The following is a 21,212-nucleotide window of genomic DNA, read 5'->3' as shown; positions in this document are numbered from 1 at the left end:
TCTATTTAAACCATACTAATTTGGAACTTGTGCAAGTTTGCCCTTGGGCAGCCTGGGCGAAAGGGTACTTTTGCACTGGATTAAAAATCAGAGGTTGTTGAGCAGACTCATGTATACACCTGATTTCACTTGTTTAAACTAGGATTTTTAAGGTACTTTAACATCTTTCATTTGCATATGATGATTGATACGCTAATTACAATAGACTCTGACCTATTCATTAATACTTAGAGGCTACTTAGTCTGGGAGGTCTGTGAATGCTTATAATGCAAAGGAATAAAGCTGCATTTGTGCACACAAAATTCAGAATTTTCATCAATTCTAACCGGATTCTCCCTGATCAGGATAAACAAGCAAATTTCACTGACTCTTTCTTGGGTATTTCCTTTGTGTCCCAATGTAATTCTATCACCCTCTGGATACAACCTTGGCCACCGCGTGGCCCAGGATCACAGGACACCAAATACTTTTGGATGGGGAATTTATAAGGGCAATTCATTAATGTCCACATACAACTCATCCTTCCTCTCATCACCAGAGATTCAGGGCTCAGCTTCTGGGTGGTAGCAGCTCCCATTGGCCTCTGTGTCCCTTCTCCATGCCCATGGGGGATGCACAGAGGGGGCAGACTCCCGGAACTGGATTCTTGGTACAATGTTCTCAGTCATTTGATCTCCTAAGATGCTTGGGGTGGAAAGATGGGTTAAGACACAGAGCCAATATCTTATGTTTGTAAGTCTTGTAAGTCAGACTCTTATTTTCAGGAAGCTTCCATGATGCCTGACAGAGCAGACAAAGGCAAAGTGGCCCCTGGAGGTTCAGCAATCCTTCCCAGCTACCTGTGGGTCCTATGGAGCTATCTGGGAAGCGTCCCAGAAGTGCAGTTCCATGGGACATTCCTGTTCATGTCACCAGACCTCCAACATCCATCCACACACTCACACATTCATCCATCAAACACTTGCTGTGTGCCTACTACATGTCAGCAAGATACAATCTTGACTCTTAGGGAGTTCACGGTCTATGGTCAAGACAGGCATTTACACAAATGATACTCTAGTGTGATAAAAGCTGGAACTGAGATGCATACAAACTACCAAGTGCAGATAACTCAGCTTGGTTGGGGAAGACTTCACAAATATCAAGCCAGCGACAATTGAGTGAAGTCTTATGGGAGCAGGGGTTTCCATTAGCTGGAGACATGTGGGGGGAGGCATTCCAAGCAAGGCATGGAGACAGAAAAGGATCAAGAAAAGACACGTAGTTCTATAAGGCTGGGTGAGGGAGGAGAAGTGCATAATCCCCAAACTGACATTGGGGTTGTTTTGGGCACCATGCTGGAGGATTCGGACTTTACTCTGAAGCCATGGTACACACTCAAAGCAGGGCTGTGAACGCAAATGCCTACAGGGTCAGGCAGATGATGAGGGGGGTCAGGTGGGAACTGAAAAACCGAGGAGTACAGCGCCCATCCGAAGGTGACAGCCATTGTCGCCGTGCTGGAGCACAGGCTCAGCGTGGCCAAGTCTCTATGTCATACTGACTGAAGTAAGTCAGACAGAGAAAGACAGATATCATATGATATCACTTATATGTGGAATCTAAAAAAATAGTACAAATGAACTTTTTTACAAAACAGGAATAGAGTTGAAGATGTAGAAAACAAACTTATGGTTAGCGGGGGGAGGGGAGGAGGGATAAATTGGGAGATTGGGATTGACATATACACACTACTATACATAGAATAAATTAACTAATAAGGACCTACTGTATAGCCCAGGGAACTCTACTCAATACTCTGTAATGACCTATATGGGAAAAGAATGTAAAAAAGAGTGGCTATATGTATACATATAACTGATTCACTTTACTGTACAGCAGAAACTAACACAACAATGTAAATCAATTATACTCTAATAAAAACTTAAAAAATAGAAGCTGGAAATCCATATTTTTATATGAACACTCCCAAGTTTTAAATGTTGGAAATTATTTCAAAACATCATGCTGGCCAAGCAAAAACATGTCTGATGTCCTATCAGCCTCTAGTTTGGCTTCACTTCAGATGTAAAGCTTAAACAGAGAGCTGACACCGTCAGACTATGTTTCAGAAAGAGGATGTCCCCACTGACCTCCCCAGCCTTTGCCAGCAAGGACCTCTTCTTCTCCCTCCTCCACCCCCTTGCTTCTTCCCTCACTGCCCTCCCAGACCATCCCCAGTGCAGCCCCATCTTGCTTGGAGGAGCTGGATGAATGCGCCGTGCTCCAGGCCTGACTTACAGAGAAAGCCCAGCCATGAGGACACGAGAGAGCCGTATTTATTTCACATGGACAAGCGTGATTCTGTCGCATGCTGAACATGAAAGCTCACGTGAGGAAAGTACCCGTAACAGCAGAATTATGTGCTTTTGTCCACAGGGAGCAGGGAGAGTCACAGAGTGGTTTTCAAAGACAGTTCAAGCAGAGTTGAGACCACAGGCTTTGAAATCACTGGTTTATTTCATCAGCGAAGGGTCTGTCTCCTAGGAGTGGCCAGGGGGACACTTCCAGCTCTGTAATCTCGCCACGAGCTGCTAAGGTCAGGAGGACGAGGCTGGTCCCCCATCCATCACCCAGGGTGGCTCGGAGACTTAAGCTGAGAGGGGAGGTACATGCCACTCGAAATTAACAAACCCACTCCGGGGTGGACGGTGACAGGGACAGACTGCTGTGTTCATAGCAACAGACCATCATCCCTTATAATATGTATCATAATTGGAAGATGCACTCCCACTCGTCCTAAAGCAATTTCCCAAGGCCTCTTAAGGGCTGAAGGGAAACCATTCAGCATTGACCGGACATGCCAGAAGCAGATTAGCTTTGCATGGACAGACTGGGAGGGCTAGTGGCAGGGACCCCTCTGGTCTCTTGGCCTTAGCTGGGCTCCCGGGTTCCAGGATGATGAAATCTGAGATGGGAACAGGGGTTGGAGCCTGGGTTCCCTGGGGGCAGAGGGTCAAGGGCTCTCAGGGCAAACCTCGTGGAAGAGACAAGTGGAAGAGCCCTTGCATCTCGCTGGCTCATTCCCACCTGAAGTCCTGCCCAACAGTTTCATAAAATTTAATATTATAAGGTCTATAAAATTCCCGGAGCTGGTCTATCACTTCCGGATCGATCTGTACATGAGTTCTGCCTTTCGATTTGCCCAGGCATCGAGGCAGGAGGCTCGATTCTGTTTTTTTCAAGCAAGGGAATCCTTTGGTCTTGTTGAAGTAGAAGTGCTTGTCCGTGATGAGCCTCTTAATGCCCAGGAAGTCCTGGACCCGCCCCATCTCGCCGGCTGGGTCAGTGATGAGCCTCTCGCCGCTGACGAAGTGGATCTGGGCCAGCGGGAAGTAGCGCAGCCAGCTCTCCAGGTGCAGCGCGTACATGCCTATGCGGATGGCGTTCCAGGACACATCCACCAGGCCCAGCGTGCGGTTGCGGAAGGAGAGGCCCTCGAAGGTAGGGATGTCCGGCTTCTTGGAGAGCGTCTGCGTGTAATCGGAGATGGCGCGGGTCACGGGGTTCCGCACGACCACTATCAGCTTGGTGTCTCGGGACATGTTGAAGATCCGGCGAGGGGCCTCTTGAGTGACGAAATAGCTGGGGGTCTTCTCCAGCGTGATCTGGCTCTCGAGGGTTCGGGGCATCAGGCTCCTGCGGGGCAGAAACGCACATGATCAGCCAGGGCTCTGCTGGGGGCTTGGAGGAGATCACTTCCCTCCACCCAGCTCCCTAGTGAAGCACCCGCCCCTCACCAACGGGACATTTGAGGCTCACCTGCTCTCATCTCATGAAGAACCCACTTTAACTCTTGTTGACTTTTTTTTTTAGGTCTTTAACAGTTTGCTTTAAGAACCAACCTAAATGTCCATCAGTGTGAAATAAATAAATGATGGAATAGCCAATTAATAGAGTTAGGTAGATCTGCGTGTACTGTTATGGAATGATTTCCAAGATTTAGTGCTTAAATGAAAAAAAGCAAGATACAACTTGTTTATCTCAGGAAAGATACCAAGAAACCAATAAAAATAATTGCTTCTGGGGAGGGGACTTGAGTGGGAGCAGAGCAAGGAGGTCAGGGATAAATGAGAATTACTTTTTATTGTGTAATCTTTTACGCTGCTTGAAATTTTTATTGTGTTTGTTACATATTCAAAAAATACAAAGGAAGCCACCGAATATTGTTCTAGCAAAAGATACTTCTCTAAATATATTAAGAAAATCTTTTGGAGGGAGGAAGGGCATGCTTTGTAGGAATAACATGTGTTTTAGAAATGAGTTCTGATGTCTTTTCCTCCTTGGTATAAGACTGAAGAAGCACAGAACTGCAGGCTAGTTGGGACCTCAGTCGGAAGCCCTAATGCAACCTCTTGCTCCCTTACTTTTTTAGTTTCCTGGTTCTGCTTAAGGTTTAAGGGAGGATGGTGGGACATGCTAATGTCTCCTTCTCAGGTGTGTCTCTTTCAGGCCCTTGTGAAGGGGAACACCTCTGGCTCCCAGTCACTACATTTTTCTTAAATAAAATTAAAATTTTGTTTTTATTTTTGGCTGCGTTGGGTCTTCGTTGCTGGGCGCCGGCTTTGTCTAGTTGCGGTGCGCGGGCTTCTCATTGCGGTGGCTTCTCTTGTTGCGGAGCACGGGCTCTAGATGCACGGGCTTCAGTAGTTGTGGCTCGCAGGCTCAGAGCGCAGGCTCAGTAGTTGTGGCGCGCGGGCTTAGTTGCTCCACGGCATGTGGGATCTTCCCGAACCAGGGATCAAACCCGCATTCCCTGCCTTGGCAGGTGGATTCTTAGCCACTGTGCCACCAGGGAAGTCTGCTACTTCTTTCTGAAGGTTGTGTTTTACCCTTAACTAGTTTTTCTTAATCCTGGCTGTTCATTAGATCACCCAAGAAAGTTAAAAATAAAAACCCCACAAATGTCTGAGCCCCATCCTAGACCAACTGATTAAAAATATTTGGGGGTGGGTTCCTTTCTGAAGCTCCTCAGATGATTCCAATGTGAAGGTAGGGGTGAGAACCACCAACACAGCATCCTTCCCCCACTCTTAACACTACGGCTTCCCAACACCCACAGAATGCATCTTCACAGTCCTCTGGAATAGAAGCACCTGGTACCTGGTCTTCTTCGTCCCAGCCCCTATCGTCATCTCTCTTCAATAACCTGGCCTTACAGTTCTTTGACCAAATATCTCCTTTTTCTCTTCCTTTTAGCAACTCTTTCTCATGGCCATACCTTAGGTCTTGTCCTTGGAACTGCCCTAATTCTGAAAAGGTTCACACTGAAATTCCGCTCTAGGACTATATTGTGGGTTGAATGGTGATCCTCCAAAAGACACCACCACCCAGAACCTATGAATGTGACCTTATTTGGAAAAAGAGTCTTTGCAGATGGAAGTAAGTTAAGGATCTCAAGATGAGGTCATCCTGGATTAGGGTTCCTTGTAAGGAATATCCTTAGAAAAGAAGAGAAGGAGAGAAGAGATACACAGAGAAGGAGGCAATGTGATGGTGAAGACAGAGCACATAGTGATACGTCTACAAGGCAAGAAATGACAAGCATTGTTGGCAGCCACCAGAAGCCAGGAGAGAAGCATGGAGCAGATTCTTCCTCAGAGCCTCCAGGAGGAACCAACCCTGCTGACAATTTGGTTTCAGAATTCTGGCCTCTAAAACTGTGAAAGAATAAATCTCCATTGTTTTAAGACATCCATTTTGTGGTCATTTGTTATGGCGGCCACAGGAAACAAACACAGACTACAACCTTCTTTCTTTCTACCTTTACCATGGTTTCAAATTCATTGTATTGATACCCGATCTTCAGATTCATCTGTGATATTCTTGATTTCACTTTCTTCTAAACCTTCTCTGGACCCAGTGAACAATCATTTCAATAGCATCATCTTCACATCTAACCCTAACCCTAACCCTAACCACCATCGCCATCATCATCATCATTAATTTCTTTGTAATACTTGCTCTTCCAATCTCTAATAATGCATCTTTCCAACTTTTCATCCTTTCTAATTCTGTCTTTGGGTTGCCAAACAGCAGTAGAGAAAATTGCTGATCCTGACAAAGGATTGCTTCTCCTTTATATATTTATTAATTCTAGCTTAAATTGAGCCCTCAACACTGCTCAATAATCTTTTATATCTGTCTTTACAGCGCCCCATCATTCCTCATAGTAAGTGTTCCAAATTCTCACCATAAACTCTCAACCATACTCAACCACCCTAACACGCAACTAGTCTCTCACTACTCTGGAAAGGGATAAGCTGCCACCCCTCCACTCCTTCAGTCTTCCTCTCCTTCACCTTGAAAGTGACTATTATCCATCCTGAACCCTTCCCACTAATCTCAGAAGACAAGGTAAGCAAGGGCTCACCTGCCCACCTGTGCTGTCAGATCCCTTCCCCTACTGCCTTCCCTGCAAATCTACCCATTATCCCCTTGAATCTTCAAATTCTCTTTGCGGCTGATAAGCTGATACGACTGATATTTTGCTTCTAGACCCAGAGTCTGCACCCTTATGGGTTGAAACTTTTAAAGTATTTATTAATACTGAGAAGGCTATTTTTAAAGTTGGATATCATTCTTGGCAAATAATCACAGGTGTACTTGAATAGAATTCTTTGGCTGGATTTTCTTAGACATCTGCCTGTAATATTTTATGACCTTGGCATACACTGTAATGAGGTTTTGGCCTTTATGACAAGAGTAGATGAAATTACGTATATGTGACAGTGCATTTAAACTTAAAAACTTTCCAAACTTTATGGGGGTTATTGATATCAACACACAAAAAGTTGACCTGATAAGCCATTAAACAGATTTCTTCACAATATCCTTTTTTTAAAAAGATTTATTATTTATTTATTTATTTATTTAATTTCTTTTTGGCCACGTCGGGTCTTAGTTGCAGCACGCGGGATCTTCATTGAGGCATGCAGGATCTTTTGTTGCGGTGTGCGGGCTCTTTGTTGTGGTGCGCAGGCTTCTCTCTAGTTGTGGCGTGCGGGTTTCTCTCTAGTTGTGGTGCACAGGGTGCATGGGCTCTGTAGTTGTGGCACGCAGGCTTGTTGCCCCGTGGCATGTGGGATCTTAGTTCCCTGACCAGGGATCGAACCCAAATGCCCTGAATTGTAAAGCTGATTCTTTACCACTGGACCGTCAAGGAAGTCCCTCTTTGCAATATCCTTTAATACGCTAAAGAACATCCAAGAGAGGAATTGAAGGTGCAGCATTTCCAAAGCTTATCTGGCCAAGGAGCTGTGAACTTTTGCCGGGAGCACCAACTGACACCTCTTTCTGTTACCAGTTTGGGAAATTCTGACCAATTCCAGTGATCTTCAGAGTGTCACATCATTCCCCCAGCTGTGCACTGAAGTGAAGTTCCACCCTTCTAATTCTTAATTGGCATATCAGCTACAAAACCAAATTACAAATACTAAGGAAGATACAAACACCAGACTGTAAATAACATCACACCAAGGTCATCACGTCATGAGTCAAATGTGTACTCCAAATTTTCTCTATCCCACCAAAGGACACCCCTATATATTTATTTCTCATTAGGTCACTGGAATAGAGTACAGGAGGCCTGCGAGATGATAATGTACAAGGAGACCATATGGACACACACCTCCCTGCTCTGTGGTGGGAAGGGGGCATTAGGCTTTTCCTTAAGCCTCATTTTTCCTCCTCATATCATTGTTCAAATTTTGCTGATTTGTTTCCAGCTGCTAACAAACAGCTGAACTTTTCTCTCACCCTGTAAGCTTCAGCGTCCTTTCTTTTCTGTGTAGCTCTGCAAAAATTACTGAAAGAATGGTCTAACACTCATCGTTTGGACTTACGTCCCATCTGTTATTTTAACCTGCTCAGCAACAATTTCCACCACATCTGGTAACAGCTCCCAGATTTTTTTAAGGAACCACCACTCCTGCTTTAGATAAAATCTTAGCAGGCCAAGGGGAGGGTGCATGGCTGAAGTTAGGCTAATTAGTGCCAATTGTGTCATAAAGACAAAAATGTATCATAAAGACTGAAAGTGGACTGAATCTTCCAACCAGACACAGGAGCATGGAAGAGCCTCCCTATCAGTTTCTTTTTCTTTTTTTTTTTTTAAAGAGCTTATTTATTTATTTATTTATTTTTATTATTTATTTTTGGCTGTGTTGGGTCTTCACTTCTGTGCGAGGGCCCCCTCCAGTTGTGGCAAGCGGGGGCCACTCTTCATCGCGGTGCGCGGGCCTCTCACTGTCGCGGCCTCTCCTGTTGCGGAGCACAGGCTCCAGACGCGCAGGCTCAGTAGTTGTGGCTCACGGGCCTATTTGCTCCGCGGCATGTGGGATCTTCCCAGACCAGGGCTTGAACCCGTGTCCCCTGCATTGGCAGGCAGATTCTCAACCGCTGCGCCACCAGGGAAGCCCCTATCGGTTTCTTTTACCAAGTCCCTTCAGCTCTCCGGGTTCTTGCCCTTTCTGAGACCTGGTTTTCCCACTTTCCTCTGTATTCTGTGAGTTACTGCACATCCTTCTAATTTGTTTGTTTGTTTGTTTCTGGACTACTTTAAATTAGTCAGAGTCCGTTTCTGTTGTTTGCAACCCAAGAACTCCAACGTGTCTTACACAACTTGGCTTCCTCTCTGTGGAAGCTACACTCACCCCTACTTGATTATAAACTCCATGAGGGAGGGCAGGTGCACCTTATTTGCATCTACATCTGCAAAGTCTACCACAGCCATGGCACAAGTAAAGTCTCCATCAATATTTCTGAGGTTACATGAAGCCAACAGCCTAATCCAGTTATGCAGTGAAGCCCTCATCCCTTTTCACATTCTCAACTCTCTCCAAACCACTGGGAACCTTCCCAGGAGTCTATCTCCCACTTGTCTTATTCTACATGATCTTCCCGGATGACCTCATTCCTTCCCCAGCCATTAGCACCGCCCAGGAGCTGTTGACTCCTCATGAGCCTGTAACTGCAGCTCCAGCTTTCCCACACTCTGGCCTGGAACGTCCAACTGTCTGTGGACTTGACACCTCACCTCAACAACTGAACTCCCCATTTTCCTTCCAAGCTTACTTCTCTCTTTTGCCTGTTCGTGTAGGTGATATCACTGCGAATCCACTCACAAAGCAGAAAAAACGTCAGAGTCATTCTTGACTCCTTCTCACATCTAATGTCTGTCGTTCTTGTAAGTTCTCAAGTTTCCCCCTCCCCCAGCACTCATACACCTCAGGCTCTCTGTTCCTCTGACAACAGATTTCTCTCTGACCTCCATGCTTCTACTCTCTTCTCCCTTTCAATTTATTCTGCAGTCTGTGTCCACCAGGGAACTGCTTCTCAAGCAAATCCAATCTTGTCAACCATCAGTTATTCTTTTGAAGAAAGCCCACATTCCTTGACCTGGTACTCAAGGCTGCTGCCTACCTTTCCAGAATTTATCTCTTGCCACCTCCTGGCAATCTGATGCTTATACTATGCCGAACACAAAATCCACTCCCCAAACACATCCTGTTCTTTCGTATGTTTTGCACTTGCTGAGTTTTTTTTTTATTTTTTAAGACTCTTGGTCATCTCTCTTGTCTCTTTCACCCTGGTAAATGTCTACTCATGTTTCCAAGTCCAAAGGAAAAGTCATATCCTCTGTGAACCCTTTCTTGTAATTTCTTGGCACTTCCTGAATCCAACTACTAAGACCTCACCCCATTGTGTAGAACTTACTAGGTATGCATCCATTTATTTCAACAGATCATCAGCATCTTGGGTGTGTTTCTCGTTCTTTTTTGCCTTCCTAGCACAATACCTGGCATGACATAGGCGCTCAATAAATTGATCAAAGATCCAGTGTCAAAGGTAGGTGCCTATTCAGAGGTTACCTCGAGTTCTTAGAAGTTACCAGTGTTTACTTTATGAAGCTTGACCTTTTCTTGGCATGCTGGCCTTGGGCAGAGGAAGGTTCCAGCAGATAGTCCTGGGGCGAGGGGATCGCTGTGCCATTTTAAAAATTTCATCATGGCCACACGTGCTCAGGCTCTCAGGCTGAGGGGAATCCAAGCTCTGCTTCAATCAAAACCTCCCAATATAAGAAGGTAAAATGAGATTGAAAGGAACACATCTTGTGTCATTTCTGTTTTGCCATCTGCACTCTGTCCTTTGCCCAAGGCTCCCTCCAATGTTGAAAGAGGACAGGGCTGTGGTCATCTGTAGTGTGGCTGGGAGAGGAGGAGTTGGGGAAGTCAAGCTGGACTCTGGAACCACCTGGAGGGCTTTGGAAATATGTAAATAACCCCACACCAGACTAATTAAATAAGAATCTCTGGGTGGGCACGGAGGCCTTGGTACCTGCAACTTTAAAGCTCCTCAGATGATCCCAGTGGGCCCCCCAGGGCTAAGAACCACGGTTGAGGACTACATGTTCCTTTAGCCACATAGCCTTCAATATGGTAGCTCAGGAGTATCACCTGGGGGTGCGCCTTAAAGAGTCCCAGTACATTCAGCTTCAGTGGGTTTGGGGTGCAGCCCAGGAGCCTACATTTTTAACAAGCCCCCTGCCCCAGGACTCATGATCAGAGAAGCTTGGGAAGCACAGCCTTAATAAAACGCACCCTCATAAGTCAAATGATGGCGCTCATTACTACCTAAGATGTTATATATTTATTTGATGGATGTCTCTGCCCACCCCTGCCCCCAACCATAGACTGGAAGTTCCAAAAGAAGAGTGTTGGTGTCTGTCTTGTTCATGGCTGTGCTCTCAGCACCTAGGAGGTGGCTGGCACTTAGTAGGGGCGTAGTCAATATTTGCTGGAGAGAAAAAATAGAAAGGCAAGGTTTTGGTTCCCAAGTCTGGGAACAACGAGGAAGAAGCATATTTGTGTGTGCCAGTGGAGATGTGTGCACGAAAGTCCGTATTTTATCTTCTCTCGAATGGAAAAATCACAGACTTCTGCAGCCCTTACCGAAAAAGACACACACACACAAAATCCAAACACTCACTTGTCAGCTTGAGGCTCTCTGGAAATGGCATTTTCTGACCCACCCAGTGGGACAGAGGCAGTTCCTGTGGCTCCACTGTCCACAGAGGGACGTGCTGTGCGGGGCCTCTGAGCAGGGCCGGGACACCCCTGCTTATCACTGAGAGGGTTCTCTGGAAGATTTCATTTCCTGCTAAATCTGTACACTCTGTGTATGTGTTCTAAAAGGTCTGGCTGCCTGGGGGACTTCAGTGATTTATTAGATCCTAGCTGGGCAACCAGGCTCCTTGAAAAAAAAATCATTGCAGTCTCCAGAGGGATAATTAGGAGCGGAAGAGGGGGGAAAAGACTTTCTTGCAAGAAACTGGTTCTTAAAACTAAACCTAGAGGGGTGGGATAGGGAGGATGGGAGGGAGACGCAAGAGGGAGGAGATATGGGGATATATGTATAGGGGATATATGTATACGTATAGCTGATTTGTTATACAGCAGAAACTAACACACCATTGTAAAGCAATTATCCTCCAATAAAGGTGTTAAAACAAAACAAAACTAACCTAAACCTGCTAAACCTGCTCACCCGCTACCTGCTGGCTGGGCGCAGGCACAGCACCTGTGAGGGTAGAAATGAGGCCCCTCTAGCATCGTGGCAACTTCTCCTTCCAAGTCCACAGCCCCAGATCCTTACATTGATGTGACCCAGGAGGAAACCGCTGAGTCCCAGCCTGAACCCCATCAATAATTCTTCACTGCTCACAGGATAAAGGCCTAAACAGGATTTATGTGGCTCATCTTGATCCAGCCCACAGCCACCCTGGGCTCTGGCCAGAGTGGACTATTCAGGGTTCTCCCCCGAAACTGCATTTTTCATGCTAAGGGACCTCTGACATCTTTTGCCCTCTGGGGGAAGGCTCTGCAGCCTATCAGGCAGAACTTCTTCATCTCTCAGCTCTTAGCTTGTCATCACCTCCACCAGGGAGCCTTCCCTGACTGTGCCCTTATTATTTCCCCCTTCCCAGGAGTTAGGCAATTTGTTACCCTTGTGATTCCATGGTAGTCACTACAGACACATCCCATTTTTTTACACATTATCTGCATCTGTCATCACCCTAGAGTGTTAGGTCACGGAAGGCAGCGATCACCACTGTCACATCTCTATCAACAAGGCCTGTCCTGTGCTTGGTACGCATTCATGTATTCATTGGACAAGGATTTATTGAGCACCTGCTGTATGCCAGGGTACAAAGACAGGCATGGTGTAGTCTCTGTCCTCAAGGAGTTAACAGTCTTGTAAACCCCAGGGGTAAGGGTGTTCCCTTTTCTCAGTGTGAGGGGCTGCACTGAACTTGGCTTCCCACTAGGGCTGGTGGCTTCCTCCTCTGCCAGGAGGGGCCATGCCTGAACCCAGTCTCTGACAGTCATCAAGGCCCCCAGGGGCTGGGCAGCTGGCTTTCCCAGATAACTTCTGTACACAGCTGGCACCTCAGCCCAGCCTGCCTGGTGTCCCCGTAGTTTGATTGTCCGCCCAACTGACAAGGCTGTTCTCACCCCTGCCCTATAAGAAGGGAAGTTGACGTAGGTGTCGGGGCAGAGTCCCTTCCCTGGAGCGTAAACCCACAGCTGGTCCAGGCTCTGGTATGTCCCCCAGGGTGATGGTGAGAAGACAGAGTAACCCCTTGCCTGCCTCTTCTATTGCAAGTTTCCCCAGTGACGCTTATTCATTTTTTTTTTTTTAAGATTTATTATTTATTTATTTATTTTATTTTTGGCTGTGTCGGGTCTTAGTTGCAGCATGCGGGATCTTCATTGAGGCATGCAGGATCTTTTGTTGTGGCGCGTGGGCTCTTTGTTGCATTGCTCGAGTTTCTCTCTAGTTGTGGCGTGCGGGTTTTCTCTTCTCTAGTTGTGGCATGCAGGCTCTGTAGTTTGCGGCACGCAGGCTCTCTAGTTGAGAGGCGCGAGTTCAGTAGTTGTGGTGCACGGGCTTAGTTGCCCTGCAGCTTATGGGGTCGTAGTTCCCTGACCAGGGGTCGAACCCGCGTCCCCTGTATTGTAAGGTGGATTCTTTACCACTGGACCACCAGGGAAGTCCCCCCAGTGACACCTATTCTTTCACCCATACTTTGTGCATTATGGAATTTGTCTTGGGTCCTGCCATGTGACTGATGGAGACAAGAAAGGGATCCTCCTTGCCTGATATATCCTAGAGATGTTCAGAGGGCAGTGGGCTACTTTAGCAGCTGGTTGTGAGTATGGGATTTGGAATCAAAGAGACCTGAGTTTGAGTTCTGCCACTTGCTAATCGGAAGAAATGGGCACACAGCTTACTTCACTTCGCATAATGTCCTGTGGGTTCAGCCACGTTGTCACAAATGGCAGATGTTCCTTCCTTTTCTATGGCTGAGTGAAATAAGCCAAGCACAGAAAGACAGATATCAATACTACATGATTTCACTTACAGGTGGAATCTGTATGTCGAACTCATATAACCAGAGAGTAGAATGGTGGTTGCCAGGGGCTGGGGTAGGGGGTGGGGAAATGGGGAGATGTTGGAAAAAGGGTACGAACTTTTACTTATAAGATGAATAAGTTCTGGGGATCTAATGCATAGCCTGGTGACTACAGTTAACAATACTGTGTTGTATACTTGAAATCTGTTACGAAGGTAGGTCTAAAGTGTTCTCACCACACACATACAAAAATGGTAACTATGTGAGGTGATAGATATGTTAATTAACCTGACTGTGAAAATCATTTCACAATGTAAACGTATATTAAATCATTATGGTGCATACACACAGCATACATCAGCCATACACATAGTCTGCTACAGACTGAATGCTTGTGTTCCCACCATCCCCACCCCAAATTCATACGCTGATGCCCTAACTCCCAGTGTGACGGTATTTGGAGGTGGGGCCTGTGGGAGTAATTAGGACATGAGTGTGGAGGCCTTAGTGCCCTTATAAGAAGAGACATGGGAGAGATGATCTCTCCCTCTCTGCCACATAAGGACACAGTAAGAAGGCATCCGTCCATAAACTAGGAAGTGAGTCCTCACTGGGAACCAAATCGGCTGGCACCTTGATCTTGGACTTCCAACCTCCAGGCTGTGAGAAATAGCTTTCTGTCATTTAAGCTCCGTGGTCTATGGCATTTTTGTTATAGCAGCCGGAGCTGATTGAGACGGGGTCATTGATGCCTTCGATGTAAACAACCTCACAGCTAACATTTCTTGCGCAGTGACCGAGGGCCAGATGCGGTTCTCAGCTCTGTGTATGAACCACCTCCCTCAGCCTTCACATTAACTCCACGAGGCCGGCACTCTCACTATTCCTGTTTATGGGCTGAGGAATCTGGGACACAGGGAGCTAAAGTCAGTCACCAAAGCGATGCAGCAAGTTGAAAAATCTGAATTCAAGCAAGTGTGACTCTAGCACTAGAAGAAAACATGAGAATATAAAATTAATCTTGGCACGAGGACAGCCTTTCTAAGCATGAGACAAAACTCATGGAGGAAAAGACTGAAAAGTTAGATACATACAAAATGGAAGTCTCTGGGATGGAAAAATACCATAAATAAAATAAAGGGAAAATGACTCTCTGGAAAAATATTTGCAGCATATAAGATAGGGAAACAAAGGATGATTTCATATATTTTTAATATCTATATATGTGTTTATATATTTTATATATTTTTTCAAAGTTCTTGCAAATTAATAAGAAAAAGAGCCAGCTGGTAGAATAAAGGAACGCAGGCTGTGAAAAGTTAATAGCAAAAGAGCTACCTATGGGAAATAAATACATGAAAAGATACTCCATCTCTCTTAAAATTAAAGAAATGCAAATTAAAACTAAGATGAGATCATATTGTTCACCTATAAGACTGGAAAATATACTTTAAACAATTATAACAGTTATTGCTGGCAAGAGTGTGTAGAACTAAGTACTTGCCAATATTGGAGGGAGTGTAAATCAATGCATCTTTAGGAGGACAATTAGATATTATCTACCAAATGTAAAATGCACATACCCTTTAACCCAGCAATTCCACTTCTGGAAATTTAGTTGTGCAAGTGTGTAAAGACCTGTGTGCAAGAATGTTTGTTGCAGCATTTGTGGCAGAGATGGGGAGGTGTCCACCAAAGATCCCTGCCCCTCACTCCATAGTGTAGCTCTGTCTCTAGAGGGCGGTGGCCCAGCCACGGACTACATTTCCCAGCACCCCCTGCATCCAGGTGGGGCCCTGTGCCTGGTTATAGGTGTGTTACCTCCAGACCCAGGTGCTTACAAAGTAGCTGTGTCCTTTTCATTTTCTTTTCCATCTACTAGCTAAATGCAGAGAACTCTGAGGCCCTAGAAGGTCCAAAAGGTAGAAGGGGCACGAAGACCCCTTATAACTGGGAAAACAACCCTCTTGGACTACCGTGAGCAAGACGTACACTTTTCTCTTGGCATTTGTTTGTTACAGCAGCTGGCATTGACCTAATGACTGAAACACTGTTTGTAGCAGAAAGAGACCAGAACAACCTACATGTCTATTGGTAAGAAGCTGGTTAAATAAAGCCAGACAATAGCTTATTTTGTGGCTGTTAAAAAAATAAGCTGGTTCTATAGATATTGACACAAAAAGGAGTCCAAGATGTATTCTTAAGTGAAAAAAAAAGCAAGATGCAGAACAGCGAGTTCAATATGCACCTATTTACATACAAAATATACACACAGATGCCACTATGGATATGCATATACCATCTCTAAAAAGATACACAGTAAACTGTTAGCAGTGATCACCTTGGGGGACCTGGATGGCCCATGGTATAGAATGGACTTTTTTTTTACCTTTATCTTTCTGCACTCATTGGATTTCTTTTCCTTTGCCATGAGCATGCATTCTTTGTAGTTAAAAAAACTAGCTAATAAAAAGCTATGTTAAAAAATCTCCATTGATATTGTTTAGGGAGAAGATAGCCTGCATGGAAACAGTTTTGAGGAGTGAGGGGGAGGAAACGTGTCTGGAGGAGCTGGGGTGTGGGTGAGAAGCAAAGATATGGAAGGCCGGGAATGCACAGCTTTGCTCTCCAGAATCTTGGCTAGGAAAGGAGGAAGGGCGACCGTGGGTGTTGAATGAATGGATTTTGCTGCTGCACGTACAGTTCTGATAAGTTTCCAGGCAACTGGACCTCAATTTCTCAGGTGCCATCAGGCTAGTCTGGCCTGACCATGGGGACACTAGCAGGGCAACTTCTGTGGGTAACTCTGGGTCTCTCACCTTCTCTCACTGTCTGGGCTTAGCTCCTTCCCCACACGAAGCCTACCCTCCCTTTTTCCCTGGGAGTGGGTCCCTTAAGTCAGCCCTTCTCACACTTGGAGGCACATTTGTATCACCTGGGGGTCTTGTGGAAAGGCAGATTCTGATGCTATAAGTCTAGGGAGGGGGCCGAGATTCTGCATTTCTAACAGGCTCTGCAGTGAGGCTGACAGGCTGGTCCATGGCCCACAGGTTGAGTAGCCAGGTCCTGGCCAGCCTGGCATGAATTGCATAGTCAGTGACTGTTTATGCACTAAATGGAATTGGCTAATGGATATTGGATGATGAACTGTAGATGATGTGAATTCAGAAAACCCAGATTGGAGGCCCAGCTTTTCCATTTCCTGGCCTTGTGACTTTCATAGTAGTTTCCTCAGTGCAACAGGTGGATGATGATAAGGTGGGCTTCCCCTGGCTGCTGTGAGGTCTAAGCTGGATGAGCACATGAGGGGCCCATGTAAACCATAAAGCACTGTACCCAGCCATCAATGGATTCCTCTTTCTCTACTTAATTTTCCCCCTTTCATTGAAGTCTTTCCTTTTTTTTGTTCTTTCATTTATTCAGTTATTTTTAAAAATTGAGATATAAAAGACATATAACATTATATTAGTTTCAGGTGTACAATGTAATGATTCAACATACATATATATTGTGAAATCATCACCATTATAAGTCTAGTGAACACCATCACCGCACAGACTTACACACAGAGTTACCTTTTTTCCTCGTGATGAGAACTTGTTAGAGCTACTCTCTTAGCAACTTCCAAATATGCTATAGAGTTTTATTAACTATAGTTACTGTGCCATAGTGTTTGTCTTTCTCATGTTCAAAAAGCCAATCATCTGTCCCTTCATGCTCTCCTGCTACAGCCCTATATAGTTCCTTTTCTTCCCAAAGTTCATGAAATAAAGCTCATGGTTCTACTTTCTCACCTCACATTCATCCTCAACTTGTCACATCTGCCTCCTTCCTCCTCACCCCCTAAAGCAGCTCTCTCTGAGCAAACCCATAAATGCCGGTGCCTTTTTGTCCTGGCCTTGTTTTAACTTTCTGTGGCATCTGAGGCATTAGCCCACTCCCTACTTATTTATTTATTTATTTATTTATGGCTGTGTTGGGTCTTTGTTTCTGTGCGAGGGCTCTCTCTAGTTGCGGCAAGCGGGGGCCACTCTTCATCGCGGTGCGCGGGCCTCTCACTATCGCGGCCTCTCCCGTTGCGGAGCACAGGCTCCAGACGCGCAGGCTCAGTAATTGTGGCTCACGGGCCCAGCTGCTCCGCGGCACGTGGGATCTTCCCAGACCAGGGCTCGAACCCGTGTCCCCTGCATTGGCAGGCAGATTCTCAACCACTGCGCCACCAGGGAAGCCCCACTCCCGACTTCTTCAGGAATGTGTTCTTTCTTGGCTTTGAGAACACAGGTCTTGGTTTCCTTCTTACCCCTCTTACCAGTCCTTCTCCATACATATTTCAGTTATTTTTCCCGCACTTACCACTTATCTCTTTATGTCTCACTTAATGGCCCCACCATCCACCAGTTGCCCCAGCAACACTCACATCTAATCTATAACCAAATCCAACTGGTAACCTCTCACCCAGTCTCTTCTGACATTGGTCCCTGCCAGCTTAGGACCCATCACAGCATCCTCGTTCATGGTCGGAGCTGCAAGGAGCAGCTCAGCATCTTTCTCTAGGTAGACTCTGCTTGCCAGCATCCATTCTGGGCCAGCTTGCTCCACCAAGTGGCCCCAAGGCTACCAGGGGTGGTACCAAGGGGTGGCTTAGGGGACCTTCATCCTCCTTGCAGTCTCCTGAAGTCAATCTAAGTGAAAACAGATGGAGGGGAAGAAGGGAAAGTGCTGCTGGAGAACGTCTGAAACTGGCAGGATGGCTCCATTACAAATACCTTATTCTTGACACAAAGGGGGCCTCAGCACAGCTAGCAAATTCCACCATGTTCCTCTGGACAACTCGCCCTCCCATTCTGCACAATGACTATCGCAGACCTTTTCTATTCTCTGCAAATGATCAAAGCCAGCCCTTTTCTGTCCCTCTCAGCAGATGAGCTCGCACCATGGAGAATAGAGAAACTGTTAGCATGAAACATCTTCATTATCCTGCTGCCAAACACATATTTTCCACGCTGACCAGCCGAGGATGGAGATCGTCAACCCAGTGGTCTTCTGATGCTAGTCCCCCAGACCTGCGCGTCTCCACCTCCACCTCCACCTCCCAGTGTTCCCTGCCTGCAGTGTCCACGGAGGCCCACCTTCCACCTGTGCCTGGATCCATGCTAAGGACCTGTCAGTCCCCACCAGATCTGAATGCATCCCAGGTCTCTGCAAACACCCCAGCCAAAGACTGGATGAATCAGTGAGTTCATCTTATTTTTTAACACCAAGCTTTACAATTTCACACTCCAGAGTCCCTATGGGTACTAAATTTTGCAGGGTTGAGCGCCACAAGCCTGCCCCCGCTTCCTGCAGCATAACAGTGCCCCCTAGTGGGAGGTGATCCAACTGCAGCTGTTGGCGGCAACACCTCCTGCCTGGTCCTCCACAATTCCGTCCCTTCCCTGGGAGACGTTAGCCACCATCAGGAGTTCTTTCCATTTTGTCTCCCGAAGAGGCAGGTGTATCAGAATACACGAAGCCCAGTGGTTGCAAGGGTGAGCAGGGGTTGGCTTTCTGATCATGCAGGGAGTAAGGAGAGCAGTGCTGTTGAGCAAAGCACTGGGGAGTCAGCTGCTCAGATATCAACCGGGCCAAAGCTGCATGTATGGTTACTGAGTCAACAGCACTTCTACAGGGTCCAGGTCTCACCCAAACTGTGCAAATCTGGATACTTGTCCAGGCTGTGGTGTAGAATGGTCCAGCTCTGCACTTCGGTTCTGGAAGGCATCCAGGACACCTTGCAAGATGAGATAGCAGACACTCTCAAATCCTTCAGTCCTACCCTTTCCTGCCTCCAGGGCTTTTCTGCTCTTTCTGCCTAGAACACTCTCCCCTGACTCTTCCATGGCTCAGTCCTTCTCATCCTCAGGTCTCTGTTCAAATGTCACCACTCTCAAATGTCACTCTCTAAACCCCATGGTTTATTTCCCTCCTCGCGCTGAGCACAACCTGTAATTCTTTTGCATATCTGTTTGTTTATCTATTGCCTTTCCTCCAGTTAGTCTGCAAACCCCATCAGGAAGGGATGCTGTCTTCCTTGCTGAGTGTGGAGTCTCAGTCCTTGTCACTGGGCCACACCACCACAGGCAGTCAAAAAAGCATATGACTCATGCTTGTCAAATGAATAACAGGGGAAGAATCAAAGCCTAAAGGCAAGAAGACCTGGGCACCTTGAGAAAATGCAGCAGCCTGAGCTCTTTAGAAAGGGTTTCCCAAAGTGCAGTCACATATAATCTCTGGTGTGCAAGTGATTCATGGATGAAAATTACATTTTTTTAAAACAGTTTTGTGTTTATTTTAATGTATTTTAGAAAATTAGAACTAGAAGATCATCTATATTTAACAGATTTTACTGCTTAGGATGAGGCTTAAATATGCAGTGACCATAGAAAATGTGACTTGATCTAAAGACAAATACTAAGTAAATAGTACAAATGGTACATGAATATGGAAAAAAGGTGATCCTTATAATGACTCAAGTTTGGGAACCTCTGGCTCAAAACAATGCTAGTTTGGCCAAAGGAAATCCAAGCCAGAGTAATGTAGACATAGACTCATTCAACAGATAATTATTAAGTACCTACTGTTTGCCAGCCATTGCTGGTGCCGAGGCCATGGCTCTAAGTAAAACAGATGTAGCACTTGCCCTCATGGAGCTTCTGGTCTGGTGGAGGACATAATGAACAAAAAATAAGCAAATATATAATTACAATTTGGGGTGGAAGAAAAGAAGAGCAAGTGTAACGAGGGAATTGAGGGGTCGAAGAAACCCCAGAGCGGACATTTGAGCAGAAGTTCAGGAGATGAGCATTGGCTTGGATGAAAAGACCATACGATGAAATGAGAAAAACAATAGGATAAGACAAAAACAGGTATGGATGAGGTAAGACGGTACTGTAGAGAATCTAAAAATGCCCTAGCAAACTACACTGACAGAAATCAAGAGTAGAACTAGCAACGTAGAAAATAAAAATCAGAACAAACTTGAGCCTAATCTTGGGCTTCTCAAGTAAAGATCCACAAGATTGAACTGTTGGGAGAGAAGATGACATGGAAGACAGAGTAGTCATAGGCAACGAATAGTTTGCGATGGTACTGAAGAGGAAACCTGAAACAAATTGGACAGAGCTATAGGCAAAGACTTCATTAAATAGACACTTCCAGAGATAAAAGATGGCAATGTGGGCAGATCAAAAGGCTAGCTTAGTCCAAACAAAATAAAACTTACATCAGTGAACCCATCCATCCATCCATCCATCCATCCATCCATCCATCCATCATCTATCTATACAAACATGTGTCGGTCAAACATTTAACATTATACGTAAAATGCAAACATTTTATAAGTATTATATATACCCAGGATGGATAAAGCAAACAAAACAGTTTTTCTACAAATTCAAGCCAGACAAGGACTTTGTAGCAGCAGTAAATGCTAGAAAACACAAATCATCATTCATAGAGTTTTGCAGAAAAAAAAATTGTTACTTCTAATAGTAGTTAGACAATTTGCCTGTGAAGGCAAAAGAAAAGCACTATAAGATAAGCTTGAAAAGCATTCCACCTCATTCTTCGAAAAGTTTTCTGAAGATAAAAGCAGTGACCTGAGTGATGGTGTGAAGGAACTTGGGAAAGGGAAGTTGAATATAAAAGGAGAGTGACTGGAATTGAACACAGCACAGAGTCTAAAGAATTAATACATTTAGCTCTTAATACCAATAG

The 21,212-nt window shown here is 45.5% G+C and overlaps 1 protein-coding gene across 1 annotated transcript in view; it reads right to left on the bottom strand.

The window, feature by feature from the left end:
- Window positions 1-3,060: 3,060 nt before the first annotated feature.
- Window positions 3,061-21,212, bottom strand: part of HS3ST2 (heparan sulfate-glucosamine 3-sulfotransferase 2) — a 92,752-nt gene continuing 74,600 nt past the window's right edge. Inside the window, exon 2 of the mRNA XM_061209255.1 lies at window positions 3,061-3,679. Within this exon, the coding sequence (XP_061065238.1) occupies window positions 3,061-3,679 (619 nt within the window). The remainder of the gene's footprint in view (window positions 3,680-21,212) is intronic.

Source organism: Eubalaena glacialis, chromosome 13 (assembly GCF_028564815.1).
Source record: "Eubalaena glacialis isolate mEubGla1 chromosome 13, mEubGla1.1.hap2.+ XY, whole genome shotgun sequence".
NCBI lineage: Eukaryota > Metazoa > Chordata > Mammalia > Artiodactyla > Balaenidae > Eubalaena > Eubalaena glacialis.
Note: the sequence above shows the minus strand (reverse complement) of the source record. Positions and strands in the feature narration are given on the sequence as shown.